General features: G+C 46.3%; 2 protein-coding genes across 2 annotated transcripts; one reads left to right on the forward strand and one right to left on the reverse strand.

Moving 5' to 3' along the window:
* Positions 1–470: 470 nt before the first annotated feature.
* On the forward strand, positions 471–2,765 carry LOC123096532 (uncharacterized). Its single transcript, XM_044518287.1, has 5 exons — positions 471–872; positions 959–1,023; positions 1,140–1,190; positions 1,278–1,424; positions 2,440–2,765. Exons 1-5 carry the CDS (start codon positions 593–595, stop codon positions 2,467–2,469), a joined length of 573 nt encoding a protein of 190 aa, XP_044374222.1. The 5' UTR covers positions 471–592; the 3' UTR covers positions 2,470–2,765.
* A 1,221-nt stretch (positions 2,766–3,986) lies between these two features.
* Positions 3,987–4,803, reverse strand: LOC123096533 (40S ribosomal protein S16). The gene has a single exon (XM_044518288.1). The coding sequence runs from the start codon at positions 4,659–4,661 to the stop codon at positions 4,212–4,214; it is 450 nt and encodes a 149-aa protein (XP_044374223.1). The 5' UTR covers positions 4,662–4,803; the 3' UTR covers positions 3,987–4,211.
* Positions 4,804–19,520: the final 14,717 nt, after the last annotated feature.

Consider the following 19,520-nt stretch of genomic DNA (forward strand, 5'->3'; position numbering starts at 1 on the left):
CATCCCTTCTTCCATATAATATAATATGCACATTCATGTGTATTCGAGAAAAAAGAACAGCGGCACAAACGGGAGGAGTAAACCTAATCGTTAGGATGCTAGAGATGCCCTTAATACAAGGCTATTCCTGGTGATAGAGTCAATTAATCAGGTTCGTAATTCTGCGTTCTACTATAAGGAAAAACAATTGTCGAAGGATTTTTTTTAATTGAGTTGGATGGCCTACAGATGGGAACGCGGCGGACGACGAGGAGACGAGCCGACACATTTCAGACGCAATTTTGGACCGAAAATGAGTCGGCGCGGATGCCAGGCGGACGAGAATTGGATTTGGGTCGGCGCGTTGGGCCTCCACTTTTGTCCGCGCCGACCCAAACCGATGCAGACAGACAAAATGGGTCATCCCATTGGAGTTGCTCTAACCATACCCACATGGTAGCAAGCACACGATTGGCCAGGATAGGACATTTGGACACCTGCCAGTCCATCACAATCAGCGCTCTCCTATCTCCTCCACCCTCCCTAAGGAGGACACAGCCTCTCCACCTGAGCAACACAAGAATTTTATCCGCTTAACTGCTGCCCGTCGCAAATGGAGGCAGCGGCAGCAGCGGCTAGCTCCTCTATCCTGCTGTCGTTTTCCAGCCCCAGGAGATCAACGGCGGCTACTTTCCTCCGCCTCTCCACGGCGTCGCCTCGCATCACGTGCTCCGCCACACAGCAGCTTCCCCTCGCTGCACCATGGTTGTTAACCGCCGAAAAGAGCAGCACTAGACGAAGAAGAAGCATCCTGTCGTTGAGGTGCTCCTCCGCCGCCGCCGGCAGCCCGTCGGCCGTCGCCTCTTCGGAACGGTGGATTCTTGAGCCCGCAGGTCCGTCTCTCTCCCTGTCTAACAATTGACAAATGATCATCCGTAATAAGTAGTAGCGCAGGAATTAACATCGCCGCTGGTTTCAGGAGACGGCGACTGGAAACACATCGGCTACCGCGTCGCCCGGCCCGGCGCCATCGAGATCGCCTCAGTACGCGCTCGTCGTCGATTCTTGTTCTCCCGTTCATGCTGATCATGTACATTTTGCAACAAAAAATACAAAAGTGTTGGTGATGGTAAGCATGACAGGCATCTTGTTCATCTCAGGAAGCGATGACCGTGGGACGAGTTCCGGAGAACGCCGCCCCGTCGCGACAGGTGATCGATCTCTTCTCTTGGGTGTTTCGTTTTAGTCAAGGCGTCTGGTTCGCTGGTGATCTGAGAGTCTCTGAGCTGCTGCTGCAGTTTCTGGGGTGCACGCTCGGTTGGAGAAGAAGGACGGGAACCTGGTGGTCACAGACATGGACAGCACCAACGGCACCTACGTCAACGAGAGGAAGCTGGTGCCGGGATTCCCGGTTGCCGTCCAACCCGGGAGCCTCCTCATCTTTGGTACTATACTGTACCTCCCTTTGCGTTCACTTCTCACTATTGATCAAAATGCTGGCACACTTGATTCAATGCGGTTACACTCCATGCTTACTTAATCCTCTCGGTTAAAATGCTGGCATACTCTTTCAACCAAAATGCCTCCCCGATTAAACCGTCAAATTAAGTTCAGTGGTACCCCTAAAATTTCTCCTCCCTATCTCAAAAACCCAGGACTCTCCAAATAAGATTCTGCACTAAAATTTGTTCAATTCTAGTGGCTCCCCTATTCTATATTTTAACAATATGTTGTAGATTGCTGTGATGGCAAACAATTTTTTATTTTGGCAAGCAATGTTGAATGATTTGAGTTGGAGTGAAGCACAATAAGCCGTTGGGGATGTAGCCATTTGAACTGACTGTAACCGCTTCAAATGGTAGTTATAGGAATACAGTCACAAGCAACAACAAACAATAAGAAACCGGTACATATATCAAGCAAATTCCATCACTCTCTTCAGAAAAACCACACTAAGCAGAGCAATGAGTTTTATCCTCCCTGCAAACACACATCCCCCTGTCCCTCCCAGCACAGAGCAGAGCACGCGGTAGCAGCAGATACAGATAATTAGCGATCGGGAAGATGCAATCAACCCATATATATGAGGAAAGAGTGTATGACTATCACTTACACCAGCGGTTGCAATCAGCCCAAATCGCAGCAAACAGGCATAACAAACCCAATGTAGCCTCTCCTCCACCGAGCCCTTTCTCTCAATCTCACCGCCGCACCAGGGAAAGGAGATGAACTGAAGAAGCTCAGGGAGGAGGTCTGGTTTGCTTCCGCGATAAGAGAAGGGAGAGAGAGCGTGTTTTCGTGGATCCCGGTAAACGGAAAGGAAGTTGGTGAGTGCTGATTATCAAGGAGGAAGTAGGGGTACTGCTGGAGAGCGTTGTGCACTTCTAGCAGAGTTTTTTGCACGTCGAACTAGACACTTCCACTGCACTACGTGCTTTTGACGAATTGCTTCTGTCGCAGGTGACATCCACTTGGCAATGTTTCGGGTGAGGAAGACAATCGTCGATGTGCCAGCCGAGGCCACCAAAGATGACCAGCAGGAAGCCAAGACTGTGCTGGCAAGTGCAGTTCAAGAAACTAGCTAGTGTACCTTACCTTTCAAAATAAGCGAGTGCAAAATAGCGCATCATGGTAAGATGCAGTCTCCGTCTCAGGATCGACGAAATATGTAGCTAGGCAGAAATAGCATGTACGAGTAAAGAGTAACTTGCAACATGTCGTGCTCAAGGAACATGTTATTCACACAAACACACGCTAAATTTCACGCCAAAGCTTGATCCAACCCATACAATTTTTGCAAAGCATAGGCAGACTGTTTCTGCCTTGACAGAAGTAAAGGAGATGCCAAATACAAGCTGTGTCGGAAAACATTTCAAGCAATTCATTTTCAAAACTAGTGTCAGACTGGCATTATAAACAACACGTAATCTACAGATAAAATAGATTATAACAGAGCTGACAAAGAAGAAAATGCTGGTCAGCTCTTCAATGATCTAAACGCTCTACAGAGGAAGTAACAGCTACACTATGGGATCTAACAATTGCCAGCGCACAGAAATGTGAGCCCAGTGTGATATAAGGTTCATAGGATAGGTATATCACAGGAATAGAGAACTTGCAGGGAAAGAGATGTCATCACAGGAAATGAGATAGCATGCATCTCGAATCCTATGATTAGGAATAGGAAATAATATTTTCCATTAGTCTAGGCTAATGCTTATTTTCCTGTGAAATAATTCCTGTATATTCCTACAAACCAAAGGGCTCTGAAGGAAATGAGGCCTAAGAGGTAAGGCAACAAATGGGATTGTTATGATTGGTTTCTCTCCACAGAGATGAAGTAACAATCAACTACTGTATGAGAATGGGTTATAAACAATGCATGGTCTACAGGTTGAACCCTAAGACTGGCCAAAACTGTATGAGAATGGGCATTATAAACAATGCATGGTCTACAGGTTGAACCCTAAGACTGGCCAAAACCGAATGCACCATAAAAGCAAAGCTACCCAAGAGACATGAGGAAATGCTGACCCTCAGCTAATCTAGGTAGAAAATGCTCTAAAGCACCAAAAGGCCAAAGCACAAGGCACTGGGTCATGAATCGCTATAACCAAGAAAGATATACATCATATTAGCATCAAGGATGACAACATGCATGATATCTTATACAATTTCTAGCAGAGAGATCACTAATCTTGGCGGTGGATACAGATAAATAGCAGAACCAAACTATAAGAAACTGTAAGACCACAGGAACAGAAGCATGAATCTACAAAGCTACTAGCAGCCTAGGGGCATGTTTGATTTATATACCTCCAAACTGCATTAGAAAGTTAGTACAAAGTTGAGTCATCTATTTTGGAACGGAGGGAGTAGATGGTTGGCATATTTTCCAATATAAAACCAAACACTTAGTCCACGAAATGATTGGCATATCGCAACTCCTGTTATCTGCAAACGCTTGTACTATCAGATCAACTAAAATTCACGCGCAAACAGGTCCAAGCAATTAAGAAAACTTTATCTGAACGTCCAGTCTCATCATTAACATAAGATAAACATAGCATAATCCCTTTAACTAGGCATGAAGCAAAATGATATTGCACGGGCACCTCACAATCCATTTCATTGACCAAAAGATAGGAAACTACTAGCCGCAAAAGGTAGATAGATAAGTAGACAAGCAGTACGCCACCACCGCCATACCCAAGAGGACTTCTCGCAGGAGATCAACGGTAAGACTTCTGGAAACGCGCGCGGGCGCCGCGACCGCCGAACTTCTTGGGCTCGCAGCGGCGCGGGTCGGCGACGAGGAGCGTCCGGTCGTAGCGACCAAAGATCTCCTTCACCTCCTTCTTGGCCGCCTCGTCGACGTACTTCTGGTAGTAGGCGACGAGCGACTTGGCGATGGCCTGGCGGATGGAGTAGATCTGGCTCGTCTTCCCGCCGCCGCGGACGCGAATCCGCATGTCGATGTCCTTGAAGCGCGACCTACCGGCGAGCAGGATCGGCTCGAAGGCCTTGAGGCGGAGCATCTCGGGGCGGATGAGCTCGATGGGCGCGCCGTTGACCTTGATGAGGCCGCGCCCGGGCTTGCAGTAGGCCACGGCGACGGCGGTCTTCTTCCGGCCGAAGCACTGGACAGTGCCAGGCGTCGGGCGAGTGAGAACGGCTGCCATGGTGTCTGCGGCCGTGTGCTTGGTTGCTGTGAGGGCGGTGGTGTGCTTGGTTGCTGTGAGGGCGGTGGTGTGCTTGGTTGCGGCAGTGCGGCGGCGAGGCGGCGCGGGTCGGGGTTTGGGGTGGCGGTGGAGAGGCGACGAAGAAGACGAGAGATCGTTTATATAGCGTGGAGGCGTTAGGGTTCCGGGCAGCAGTATCTATGACATGTGGGACCATGCTGAAAGGATCTGGGCTGAGATGAACCAGTTGGACTCTATGTGGGCCTTGAACACATGGCTTCTTCCAGCCTGCGGCGATTTTGAAGTCGAGTGACTCTATATGATGAGGGAGCTTAGGGTTTCGGCCCAAGCACTATTTGACCAAAATCCGAGCGAGTCCTGCCGCGTTGCCATCATTGTCACCGCCATGCGTATGGCAATGAATAGGGTATGGGACAGATAGAGCAATACCATACCCATTCTCATGTAGTTAATGGGTATAAAATTCTACTCATACCTATGGGTATAAAACTTTATCCGTACCTATATTCGACGGGTACCCATACCCATTGTGTACCCAACGGGTAAATCAAATAGTATATCAGTTGTTTATTATTTTACATTCATCCATAGCACATTTGACAAAAATACATTTATCTCAACTCAATAATACGTAGACGATTACAAGACAATTATTCTCAATTTAAATTTGCAACTGGTGATAACTTTAACATTGATTCAAATGCTCACGACACACTTCACCAAATAACATCCTCCAAATATGTAACATGCCAGTATAAACGGGTAGGGTATGGTTATATCCATGGATACAAGACTACACCCGTGCCCTACCCATGACTCAACGGGCAGGGCATGGGTACTACCCATGGGTATAAAGTTGTGCCCATACACTGCCCATGCGGGTACGGTATCCGCGGGTACTTATACCCATGGTAAAATTGACATCCTCTGTTTTTAGTAGTGTATAATACTATTCCTCAAAAAGTAGTGTACAACACTACTTTCATAATGCAACACCCCCATGCATAGTATTATAGGTTAGTATTACATGTTAGTATAAAAAACATCAGAAGTAAAAAATACATATAGGTATGTAGACTAGCACTGGAGCGAGTCGAAGGCGCGCCGCCGTCTTCACCCATCCCTCATCGGAGCCGGCAAACCTTATTGTAGTAGACAGCCGGGAAGTCATCGTGCTAAGAGAAGTGTAGATCTACTGCCATGCATGACGCATAGTAGCATAACATTTATTATGATACGGCATCTACCTATGTTACCATAACCCTCTCTCTGTTTTCTTTAATTGGCTGCCACATCAGCGTGTTTGTTAGACCCGAGTGCATAATACTTGTTAGCATACCACCACTATGGCCAGCCTAAGACTTGAACACAAGTGTTAAATTTATGTCGCTATAGATAGATGGCTAGTGTAATTTTTTTGTTATCCTAACTTATTACTCCCTCGTCTCATAATATAAGAGTGTTTTTTAATACTATACACCTACTACCTCTGTATCAAAATATTAGACGTTTTTGCAGTTTGAAGTGCGGAAACATTTTATATTTTGGTACGAAGGGAGTACGTTATTTATCTTAATTTGCATAGGAAGATGGTTGACAATGATCATGGTCAATGCGGTGGAGCTACAAATGCTCATAGGAACATATGGAAGGCTGACATTCTAAAAAAATATCAAGGTTTTTATGGGGCCAGGAACCCCACACATAATTACAATGCCAGTTGAAAATAATAATGGGTATACTTCTAAACCATTGTATCCGACTAATAACGGAGCACCCAATAATCTTAATGGAACGAGCACCAATAATAGAAATGCTTTGGATGAAACTCTCAAAAAAATATCACTGTTTAGAGTGAGAAAAATAAAAAGTTTACCGATATCTTGAATAATCATGATAATATGCTCGGTCAAATGACCGGCAAAATTGCTGGACTTACTAACGATGTGCAGGCTTTAGAGGAAAGAACTGATATCATGGAAGCACAAGTTGCCAAAATAACAGAGAGCCAAACAGTGATCCTAGCAAAGTTCGCTGAAAAGTCAGAACCTAACTCGGTTGAGAGTGTCAAGATAGAAGTAGCGAAGAGACACTAGAGAAGCTGGACGTGAGCCATATACCTGAAAAATTTAGAAACATTATAACCGTGCAACTTTCCAGCCATCTCAAGCCATTAACACTCGCAACCATCGGATCTTCTCTTTGGGGCAATTTGGGTCATCCGATTTCCCTCAGTCCCACGTTGGCGCTTCGTTCACTACCATCGAGCGCTACCTGTGCTGGGCCGCTGCTCCGGTGGCAGTTTTGGACGCCTTGTGTTAAATTGGGCCGATGGGCTTATAGAACTCCGTCCATGTGCAAGCCTGACAAGTCGTGACTCGTGCGGCGCTCCTTTTAAATACCCAAAAAGAAAATGCACGAAAGCAACCCTCATGTGGCGGCCGCCGCCGCTGCTTAGGAGTGACTTCCATGGCGACCGCGCTGGGGTCCGACCGAGACGGTGCGCCTCGCCTGGCGACGGTACGAGCAGTAATGCATGCATCCGGGTGTAGGTTGAAGAGCGGTCTTCTTGGTTGGCATATCCAGCGAGAGGATGACCGGGTCCATACGGAGGTGAGGCAACGCAAGCAAGCCATCGCGGGCCATGCGGTCACACCTCACACGGCCTTCCCCATCGCGAGCGAGACCATACGGTCGCCTTGTTCGACCCATCCGGACCGGACGCTGATGCATATAGAGGCGAAGCGACAGAGGACTGTTCGGTGAAGTAGAGGAGAGAAACTGATTCGCTGCAGTCGAAGTAGTAAAGTAGGCAATCAATTGTCAGTTTCAAAGAGCATTCATCACGGCTGAGGGGCGCACTCGCTGGTGAAAATTAAACAGGGGTCTGCGTTTACTTTTCCCGGCCGCATCTCCTTCAGTATATCTGCCACTTCGTCTCATGTGTCTCTCCTCGATGATCCTTGTCAAAGTTGCCCTCTAACTGCATTTTTCTCCTTTCCTGTTACGATCCCTCTTTCACCCAACCATTATATTTTGTTAATATCTTCTCAATCCCAATTTTGTACAGGCGGTTCTCATCCAAGTTATGGTCAATTTGGGGCAAATCTTGGAGACTCATTCTGAAATTTAGATTGGAGAATTCTTTCACTCAATCTTCAATGTGTGATGGCCATCACGTCGACAGCCACACCTCACCTTTTCATGATTTACCATTCCTGTAGACGTATGATTTCTTATATTACGTTTATGTATCATTCATGGCTGAATGCCATGGTATTGTTTGTTGATACATGCGACGGGTTACATCCGTAGCGGAATACCCGTTGAAGGCGGGGCTCTTTTGAAATGTGTCAGGGGCGACGGTGATCGGCTGTCAAAAAGGTAGAGGAGGTAGGATGGGCCGATGGGCACTGCAAGGACTAGAGGCAGCCGGGTCCCTCCGCATTCTCTTGGCGTGCGTAGGGATACATGGTAAGGAAGCGCCTCTTCTCTGCTGCGTTCAGATCACGGTGCAGGCGCCGATTAGGTAATGGAGTAAGCTATTTTTTTCCTACTGAATCAAGGGCTAATTAAATTAGATTAGACCCGCGATTTGTTAGTTACTTGTATGAGTCGGTCCATTACAGGCGTAATCAATATAATTTTTTAACTGTCAAGAGATTTGATGGAATCTGATAAGCTTTTATAATGCATGAATTATGCGATGCATGTGATCATACAGTCACTTGAGTGAAGAATATAATCATTTGTTGTTGCTTAATGCATAGAACCCAGCGCTAATATTTTGTTCCTTGTCTTCCTGTTTTTTATGCAAATAGTGTTGTAGATCAGCTACTATGCGACTTTCAATCCTGTTCATTCCAACTGCTAGCTTGGACGGTATTTCAACTTAGGATACTTAAAAAGTTAACATCTGAACCTCTTCTCAGTTAAACCATGCCCTTCTCATATTTAAAAACCTCTAATTATGGTTACAGAAATTGGGCCAAGTGAATATGTTTATATGGTATTGTCACAAAAAGATGAAAATGAAGCCTTTGAGTAGTAAGACATGTTGCAAGTAGAACACGGGATTGGTGATTCTCACTTGACGCGGATTATAAACCTCTGTTCTTACCTTGGTGTGAAAAAATCCAGGGGTAATAAAGAGTTTTTGGTGACCCCTGGATGGGAGATGAGGTTCAATATAATTTTAGGTAAAAATGTTACCGTGCATGGTATTGTTGAAGCAGGTTTCTTCAACTTCAACTTTATAAGTACATAATCAGAATTGAAGTCTTGGATAGAGTCATAGTTAAACTTTGTTTCGTTCAACTTGAATGAGCCTTCATGTCTATCAGCGTTCAATATAATTTTCAGTAAAATGTGCAGGTTCCTTGAACTTCTACCTTACAAGTATATTTATAATTGAAGTCTTGGATTCAGTCATAGCTAAGTGTGTTTTCGTCAACTCGAATCATTCTCGTTATAGCATGCTTAGATATTAGTACAAGCTTAATGGGTGTTTACTGTTTGCATTATGCATTTAGTTTTACAGTTATGTGAATGGCCACATGAAGTCCCCTCAGAAATTCTTGTGATGTGTAGTTATGTGTGGTATTTGAATAAACAAGTGGTGTGTACTAAAGATTTTTGTTGCTACGAAGGAGAACGTTGATCACCTCTTTTGTTGGAAAGGTCGGTAATATTTGTTTGTTTCGTGTTTGGTTGTATGGTTTCGATAAGATCTTTGTTGTGTGATTATCAGTAACCTGACATGTTTATCAATTTTGAAAATAAGAAGCGTTGCATGTTTTGAGAAGGAATCTTTTATCTTCCTAATCTATTTTTATTATTAATCATTATATGGATAAGTTATCCAGAATTAATTCCATTTTCTTGCATATGTATATTTATAAACAATTTGTTATTCCATCAAATAAATGGACAGGCGTAACAGTGCGCTCATCATACAAATCTTGGACAAATAATCGATGCTAAGAAACTATGAAAAACATTATATATGACCTTAGTTTTCAATTCTTATTCTATTTGGTGTATCTTTGTTTTAGAAACCAATACGACATCAATAGAGATGGAAGCATATCACTTAAATTGCAAAATGATGTGAGAAAATGCATTATACTAAATAAATGGATACATATTTCTTTCTGTCCTTAACTACTAAACTATTGAGACAAAATGGGCATGGCAACGCGTGCCAACAATGGTCTAGTCATACTCTATAGCAAGACTTCGTGAAGATGTTGACACTGAAGCATCCACTACCTGAGATATCAAATGATGAGGCGTACAAACTATTCGTAGGGAATGTGAGATTTGACCTTGCAATTCCGTAGGTGTCATACATTTATGCTTCCCTCGATGTGCCAATTGTGGTCTTACCATCGGCGGTCTCCTTTATCTGCCATCTACGGTCTTACCATCTGTATCATGCCATACATGAGCTTGCCATATGCCATCCTTCTATCTATGGCAATTTATGTATGTACTATCTGTCATACTCACATACCAACTATCATATCTTTTGTTACCATCAGTGTTCATCGGGCAGATATCTCCTGGAATCCTTACTGTCTCTTTGCTTCCACCCTTGGGTCTTAAATTCCTTATCAGGGAGTGGTATCCTATATGTGGATCCCTTCCGGTCGATGGGTCTCACGTCAAAATTTTAAAATACCTATCTTTACCCTCATGGTGATCAATCAAAATCCTCTTGGGGTTCCTGCAAGAATTGGCTCTTGGTTATCCTCGCCATAAACAGGCGATTCATTTGTTTTCTCTAAAGTCTTCTGCTGGGTGTTCCTATTAGGTTTCGTCAAAATCGGCTCTCTTTCTACACTTACTTTCTCATATAACAAAGCGAATAATAAGAGTAGTCGTCATGGTGGCCAATCCATGTCGCACCCAAATCATTAATTGCATATGGTCCAGTGAATCTCGTATCTAGACACTCGGGCTCTCACAAGCATTGCAGAAGTCTTTCTTGTTCACGAGTTGAGTTAGGCTAAATCCATTGGTTCTGCAAGCAACAACATCTAACTATCTTACAACTCTTGGGGTCTTAAAAAACTCCCAAAGAGTTAGCTGGAAAACTACTGGTTCTCCGACAATTTCAAACTCTGGTGTGACAACTTCCATTTACAATTGGTACGTCCATTTTGCATCATGTTTTCCTACTGTTATTTATAATGTTTTTATGCATAATAATGCTTTTTGGAGTATTTCTAATGCCGTTTCTATCATAATATGCAAGGTTTACACAAAGAGGGAGAATGCCGGCAGCTGGAATTCTGGACTTGAAAAAGCTACATCAGAGTTACCTATTCTGCACATCTCCAAATAAGCTGAAAATTTACGGAGATTTCTTTTGCAATATATGAAGAATATTGAAGCAAATAACTACCAGAGGGGGCCCACCAGGTGGGCACAACCCACCCGGGCGCACCAGGGAGCCCAGGCGCGCCCTGGTGGGTTGTGCCCTCCTTGGCCCACCTCCGGAGCCCCTCTTCTAGTATATAAGTCATTTTGACCTAAAAAATAAGGAGATGACTTTTGGGACGAAGCGTCGCCGTCTCGAGGCGGAACTTGGGCAGGAGCACTTTTGCCCTCCGGTGCTGCGATTCTGCCAGGGGACCTTCCCTCCCGGAGGTGGAAATCATCGTCATCGTCATCACCAACAACTCTCCCATCTTTGGGGGGGCATCTCCATCAACATATTCAATAGCACCATCTCCTCTCAAACCCTAGTTCATCTCTTGTGTTCAATCTTTGTACCGGAACCTTAGATTGGTTCTTGTGGGTGACTAGTAGTGTTGATTACATCTTGTAGTTGATTACTATATGGTTTATTTGGTGGAAGATTATATGTTCAGATCCATTATGCTATTTAATACCCCTCTGATCTTGAGCAAGATTATTATTTGTGAGTGGTTACTTCTGTTCTTGAGGTCACGGGAGAAGTCATGTTGCAAGTAATTATGTGAACTTGATATGTGTTCGATATTTTGATGATATGTATGTTCTGATTCCCTTAGTGGTGTCATGTGAACGTCGACTACATGGCACTTCACCATATTTGGGCCTAAGGGGATGCATTGTGGAGTAGTTATTAGATGATGGGTTGCCAGAGTGACAGAAGCTTAAACCCTAATTTATGCGCTACTTCGTAAGGGACTGATTTGGATCCAAGAGTTTAATGCTATGGTTAGATTTTATCTTAATACACTTCTCGTAGTTGTGGATGCTTGCAAGGGACTCTTGGTCCCATGGGTGGCCGTGGTTTCTCGCGACATCTTTGGCACGGCAGGTAGGGGGGTCACTTGCGCGAACCTGAGAGCGTGAGCAGCGCGTCATCTTCATCGCCATCTTCATCATCTTGCGGCTTCATCGACTATGGCGCCCAAGAAGAAGCCTGGTGCTACAGCTCACCCGTCCACCTCGAAGGCTCCGCCGCCCGCGGCCACTTACGCTGCGGGGGATGTGGAGGCCCATGAGGATGTGGGCGCTGCGGGGGACGTGGTCGATGCAGGCGGCATCGTTACGACCACCCACGTGGCTGAAGCAGGAGCATGAGGCACCGGGGGAGAGAAACATCAATATCATCCAGGCGGCCATGCTCCACGAGGTACGAGTGAAGGGGTTATTCCATTTGTACCTCTTCGCCTCGCCGAAGGGCACAACCATAGTGGTGACACCCAGACTGGGGCGAATTGCCGCCCTCCGGCCGCCCCCACCATGGGAGCGACCGCAGGACGTGCGCCACCCCCGGGATGGGTCGACCCAGCCACTGTGCCCAACGGAGCCGTTGACCCTCAAGCGCCTTCACTGTTGGGAAACGTAGCATGCAATTTCAAAAAAAATCCTACGATCACGCAAGATCTATCTTGGAGATGCATAGCAACGAGAGGGGGAGAGTGTGTCCACGTACCCTCGTACCCTCGTACCGTTTATCAAACGATAACACATGTCTATGGTTAGGAAACTTAACCATCTTTGATTAACAAACTAGTCTAGTAGAGGCATACTAGGGACACTGTGTTTTGTCTATGTATCCACACATGTATCAAGTTTCCGGTTAATACAATACTAGCATGAATAATAAACATTTATCATGGTATAAGGAAATATAAATAACAACTTTATTATTGCCTCTAGGGCATATTTCCTTCAGTCTCCCACTTGCACTAGAGTCAATAATCTAGATTACATTGTAATGATTCTAACACCCATGGAGTCTTGGTGCTGATCATGTTTTGCTCGTGGAAGAGGCTTAGTCAACGTGTCTTGTTGGGGATATAACTATTGGGTATGACCTGCCCAGGAGGGGCCGGGTCATACCACTGGCAACTTAAAGATGAAGATGGCGGGTTATGAAGCAAGCCTATTGAAGGCCCAAGACCTAGAGGCGACTTGAGGCCCAAGAGTATGAACCGCCATATGTTTAACTTGTATTGTAAGGCAAGCTTAGTTAGTCACCGAGCCGGACACGTTGTGTATGAGCTTATCGGGACTCTGTAAGCCACCGGGCATCAACCTGTGTATATAAAGGGGTGACCTGGCGGAAGGTTGAGACAAGAAAGAAGAGATCGAGAACTAGGTCAAGCATATTCGCTCCCTGGTAATCGAAACCCAAGCAATACAATCCCAAACTAGAGTAAGCCTTTACCTTGTTGCGAGGGGCCAAACCAGTATAAATTCTTTGTGTCCTTTGTCCCGATTAACCCCTTCAAGCTAACCTAGTTGTGATGGCTGCACGCCTAAGTCCTTTCGCTAGGGCATCTGCCGTGTTAAGTCCACGACAGTTCGTGCCCACCGTGGGGCCAGCGCATGGTGGTTTCGAGTTCTTAAAGGGCAACTTCGCAGGGATCAAGGGATACGCCATGGGCCATATGACCAAAAGTCATCGCGGCAAGCTCTACATCGACGATGGTAGCTCGGGCCCTGAGGCCGGCTCAATTGAGTATGGGTACCGGGTCCCCTTCGGCGGAATCCACGTCTTCATCGACAAGATCGACGAGTCGGGCCCTGAGCCGGACACCTGCACCGACATCATCGAGACGGCTCAGCACCGACATCACCTGCACCAAGGTTCAAACCGCCGTGAAGCACACCTTTGTTGGTTTCATCCATGGGGCGGAATTTGAGGAAGGATCTGTGTCTGGTGGTGAGACGGCCATCTACTCGGATGGTGAGTCGTCAACCGGTGAGACCAATTCAATGTATCAACTGCAAGACGGCCGACTTGGGGGCTGTTCCGATGGATACAGTATTCCGGACCCCTATGAGCCGCCCAACCGGGTCGCAATCTTCATGGCTGGGACACAGCCGACACTCAATTCAACAACTGCTGCGGCTATGACCTCTAGTTCCACAACTGCGGCAACAGTTGGAGCTAGTGGCTCTGCGCACCCGCCGGCTCAGGTTCTAACCGAGCTGGTGGATGCCTTGACGGCTTTAATGGGGGCGGAGGTAACACCAGAGAATCAAGAGCAGCACAAAGTGGATGTCGCGAAGCTGCGGGATGAGATAGCTCAAGCCAAGGAAGAACTTGCTGCTGAGAATGCTAGGATGGCAACGGAATGAACTGCTTTGGACGCTCAGGCACAACGGATTAAGGCAGAGTCTTTCCGGCTTACCTTGAACGCCATCATGAGGAGGAGGCATCAGACCCATCTGCCCATAGAGTTTGAGGCTAGGAACCTTTTTAGCATGCCTGGGGCAGGGACCAGTGACCCGCCCGTGGTAAACCGGGTTGTTGAGACACCTGTGACCGGAGCGCCGGTTCAGCCCCGCACTGCGGACCCGCCTCGTTTGAATTTGACTCCGCCTCAGCATGTTCCGACACTGTCGGGTCATTATTCTAACCCTCTGGACAATATGATCGCCGTGGCTACACGATTGGCGGCTCTCCCTATTGAAGGCGAGTCACCAGCCGCGATGGAGATACGGAGAGCCGAAGAGCTTCTTCAGACAGCAGTGGCTCAGCAGGCGGCTTATTCATACAATCATGAGCGGATTCATTCAACCCCGCGTCCAAGCCGAAGTTATAGCAATCATATTGATTCGCCAGCAGTTTCAAGCAGTGAGCGGCAACGTAACCAGCCCCGTCGGCATGAACCACCGCGAGCGGATAATAATGCCCAGGCTTTGGTGGATCAGGGTAGGGCACGTCAAGAGTCAGAGCTGGCGGCTCAGTTGGCGGCTCAGCAGCAATCTCCGGCTTACCCATCGGTGTTCGTGGAGGCAGGAGTGACCTCTAGAACCCTTGGTGTGCCATGTTTGGTGCTGGCTCTACGTAATGAGCGCCTGCCCAAGGATTCAAAGGCCCCCATAAGGTGCCTAATTACACGGCGGATCAACCCCCGGAGGCCTGGATTGCGAGCTATGAGATGGCCATGGAGATGTTGGATGTTAGTGATGCTACGTGTGCTAAGTACTTGTTAGATGGTCCGGCTCGTACTTGGTTAAAAGGATTGCCCGCTAACTCCGTTAGGTCATGGGCGGAGTTGAAGACGCGGTTTATCCAAAATTTTAAAGATACGTGCAAGCAGCCTATGTCGATTATGGATTTAGACTCTTGCATGCAAGGTGAGGGTGAGTCAACAACCAGTTGGGTGCACCGGATTTCAGCCATTATACACTCATCGGACAATATCAATACCGGGTCAGCAGTCCTGATGTTGGAGAAGAATTGTCAGTTCCTTCCCCTTAAGCAGAAGCTGGGGCGGCTTAAGCGCCATTGCAATGATATGGGGGAGCTCATGGCGGATCTTGTCAAATATGCAGACTCTGATAGTACGAGGGACCCTGAGTCTGATGAGGAGAAGGCTGGTAAGGGGAAGAAGAACGACAATGCCAAGGGGCAACACCATAAGGCAGGTGAAGGTAGCAACGGTAAGCGCAAGGCCGATAATAATTCAGACTTTGTGGCTAATACCAATGCGCAGAATAACAATCAGCGTCATAAGGGGAAAGCGTCAACGCCCCGGTTTGGCGGGCCAAAGTTCAACCTTGAGGCGATGATGAATCAGCCTTGTCCAAAGCATGGTATGCAAGATAAGCCGGCCAACCATCTGTGGATAGATTGCTTCATCATGAGGGAGCATAGAAATTCCAGTTTCTTCCAGAATAATCATGGCCCGAATGGCGGCTCAGGATCCGGCTCTCAGGGACCTGGCTTTGGAGGCGGCGGTTCAAGCTCTGGTTTTCAAGGCCAAGGCAATCAAGGTGGTTTTAATTAGCAGTTGGTTATCAGAGTAATCCAAAGCAGCTGAATAGTGGGCAGTATCATGTCTTCACCACAAGTTTGTGCAAATGAGACCAGAAGGTTCATAAAAGGACAGTGAACGCGGTTTAGCCGGCGGTCCCTCGTTACGTGCGATGGTCTGGACATCCCATTGTATGGAGCCGTGAGGATCACCCACCCCGGGTTGACAATCCGGGTCAGTTGGCTTTGGTGGTCGCGCCTCAAGTTGGAGGGTACAAGTTTACTAAGGTGCTCATGGATGGAGGCAGGAGCATCAATATCCTTTACTATGATACTTTCCGTCGTATGGATTTGACTGACAAAGATCATAAGCCGTCTAGTACTATTTTTCATGGTGTGGTACCTGGTAAGTCGGCGTATCCGGTGGGCAAGATAGCTTTGGAAGTGGCTTTCGGTGATGATCATGGTTACAGAGCTGAGACATTGACTTTTGAGGTGGTCAAGATCAAGAGCCCTTATCACGCCTTGTTTGGGCGGCCGGCTTATGCTAAGTTTATGGCAAGACCTTGTTATGTTTATCTGCAGCTTAAAATGCCGGGTCATAAGGGCACCATCACAGTGCATGGGAATAGGAAGATAGCCTTGGAGTGTGAACAGGGCGATGCTGCTTATGCTGAGTCTGTTTGTGCAACAGAGGAGTTGAAGTTTTAGAAAGATAATGTTGACCCGGCAGATATGACACCTTTGAAGAAGCCAACCACAGAGCATGACCCTTTGTTGAAGTTTAAGTCGGCGGATGACACTAAGTTGGTTGACTTTGTTCCTGGCGACTCATCCAAGCAGTTCAGTATCAGTGCGAATATGGATCCGAAATAGGAAAGGCGCTCATCGAGTGCATCCGTGAGAACCGGGACATCTTTGCATGGAAACCTTCTGACATGCTAGGTGTACCGAGGGAACTCGCTGAGCACACTCTTAATGTTGATCCAAAGTTTAAACCGGTCAAGCAATTCCTTCATCGTTTTAATGAAGAGAGGTGCAAGGCCATTGGTGAAGAAGTGGCCCGGCTCTTGGCGGCTGGGTTTATCGTTGAAGTTTTTCATCCTGAGTGGTTAGCTAACCCAATGCCGGTACTTAAGAAGAATGGCACTTGGCGTATGTGTGTGAATTACACAGACCTTAACAAGGCCTATCCGGCTGATCCTTTTGCTCTCCCCCGTATTGATCAGATCATTGATGCTACGGCGGGTTGTGAGCGTTTAAGTTTTTTGGATGCTTATTCTGGTTATCATCAGATTAAGATGGCAGTTAAGGACCAGGAGAAGACAGCTTTCATCACACCCTTTGGAGCCTTCTGCTATGTGTCTATGCCTTTTGGATCAAGAGTGCCTAGGCCACTTATCAGCGGTGTGTTCAGAATTGCCTCCATGACCAGATCGGACGCAATGTTCATGCTTATGAGGATGATATTGTTGTGAAATCTAGGAACAAGGAGACTTTGATAGATGATTTGAAAGAGACCTTCGATAATCTCCGGGTCTACAAGATGATGCTTAACCCGACTAAGTGTGTGGAAAGGAAGGAATCAGGCAAGGAGTATCCGGTTCAGCGGCCGGTTTAGTATGTCAGTGAGGTACTCATTGAATCTAAGCAGAGATACCCACATTGGCAGAAGCTGGTTTATGGGGTGTTCATGGCTAGTCGTAAATTGAAGCAGTATTTCTTTGGTCATCCCATCATTGTGGTCAGTTCTTCTCCCATAGGGGATATTATTCAAAACAGAGAAGCCACAGGTCGGGTAGCCAAGTGGGCCATTGAGCTTGGACCCCATGGTTTGAAGTATATGCCTCGGACGGCTATCAAGTCTCAAGCACTTGTGGATTTTATTAATGACTGGACCGAGTTGCAGATGCGTGAGGAGAAGCTGGATAGCACCTATTGGACTATTCACTTTGATGGATCCAGGCGGTGGGAAGGCTCGGGGGCTGGAGTTATTTTGACTTCCCCATGAGGTGATAAACTTTGCTATGTTTTAAGGTTGATGTTCCCTTGTACTAACAATGCAGCTGAGTATGAGGCCTTATTCCATGGTCTTCGGATGGCTAAAGAGATGAATTTAAGCCGGGTGAGGTGTTTTGGCAACTCAGATTTGGTGGCTCAGCAAGTTTCACGCACTTGGGATTCCAAAGATCCACTCATGGCGGCTTATCACTGAGAGGTTGATGCTATTGCTGGTCATTTCAAAGGTTATCAAGTGGAACATGTTGATCGCAGGAAAAATGAGGCGGCTGATGCTTTAAGCCGGCTAGGGTCCCAGTGTAAGCCGGTACCACCTAATGCTTTCCTTGATATTCTGCATAATCCTTCCGTCAAATTGCCTACGGAGGAAGATCTTGTTGTTCCTGACCCGGAGGCGCAGTTGGTGGCGGCTCTTCATGCTATTCCTGATTGGACAGTTCCATATTTGGCTTATATGACCTACGGCGAGTTACCTGAAGATGAAACTTTGGCCAGGCAGATAACCCGGCGGTCTAAGTCAATGACTATTGTTAATGGAGAGTTGCACCGATGTAGTGTCAGAGGGGTGTTTCAACGTTGTGTTTCTCCTGAGCAAGGTCGTGAGATTCTACGAGAGATTTATGAAGGAGATTGTGGTCATCATGCCGGCTCTAAGTCTCTTGTGGCCTGATACGTCTCCAACATATCTAATTTTCCTAACGCTTTTCCTCTTGTTTTGGACTCTAATTTGCATGATTTGAATGAAACTAACCCCGGACTGACGCTGTTTTCAGCAGAACTACCATGGTGTTGTTTTTGTGGAGAAATAAAAGTTCTTGGAATGGAACGAAACTTTGCGAGGAATTTTTATACAATAAACAAGAATTTCTGGAGCCAAGACCCACCTGAGGGGGGTGCTACCTCTTGAGCACTGCGTTGGTTTTCCCTTGAAGAGGAAAGGGTGATGCAGCAAAGTAGCGTAGTATTTCCCTCAGTTTTTGAGAACCAAGGTATCAATCCAGTAGGAGGCCATGCATGAGTCCCTCGCACCTACACAAACAAATAAATCCTCGCAACCAACGCGATAAGGGGTTGTCAATCCCTACACGGTCACATACGAGAGTGAGATCTGATAGATATGATAAGTTAATATTTTTGGTATTTTTATGATAAAGATGCAAAGTAAAATAGAAAGCAATAAAGATAACTAAGTGTTGGAAGATTAATATGATGGAAAATAGACCCGGGGGGCATAGGTTTCACTAGTGGCTTCTCTCAAGAGCATAAGTATTACGGTGGGTGAACAAATTGCTGTTGAGCAATTGACAGAATTGAGCATAGTTATGAGAATATCTAGGTATGATCATGTATATAGGCATCACGTCCGAGACAAGTAGACCGACTCCTGCCTGCATCTACTACTATTACTCCACACATCGACCGCTATCCAGCATGCATCTAGAGTATTAAATTCATAAGAACAGAGTAACGCTTTAAGCAAGATGACATGATGTAGAGGGATAAACTCATGCAATATGATATAAACCCCATCTTGTTATCCTCGATGGCAACAATACAATACGTGCCTTGCTGCCCCTACTGTCATTGGGAAAGGACACCGCAAGATT

This window comes from Triticum aestivum, chromosome 4D (genome assembly GCF_018294505.1).
Source record: "Triticum aestivum cultivar Chinese Spring chromosome 4D, IWGSC CS RefSeq v2.1, whole genome shotgun sequence".
Taxonomy (NCBI): Eukaryota; Viridiplantae; Streptophyta; class Magnoliopsida; order Poales; family Poaceae; genus Triticum; species Triticum aestivum.

Bases quoted from the DNA above. Each gene is read 5' to 3' on its own strand.
- LOC123096532 (XM_044518287.1), top strand. From the start codon at position 593: ATGGAGGCAGCGGCAGCAGCGGCTAGCTCCTCTATCCTGCTGTCGTTT. The intron at 873-958 runs GTCCGTCTCTCT...CGCTGGTTTCAG, and splicing joins GTGGATTCTTGAGCCCGCAG to GAGACGGCGACTGGAAACAC. The intron at 1,024-1,139 runs GTACGCGCTCGT...TGTTCATCTCAG, and splicing joins GCGCCATCGAGATCGCCTCA to GAAGCGATGACCGTGGGACG.
- LOC123096533 (XM_044518288.1), bottom strand. From the start codon at position 4,661: ATGGCAGCCGTTCTCACTCGCCCGACGCCTGGCACTGTCCAGTGCTTC.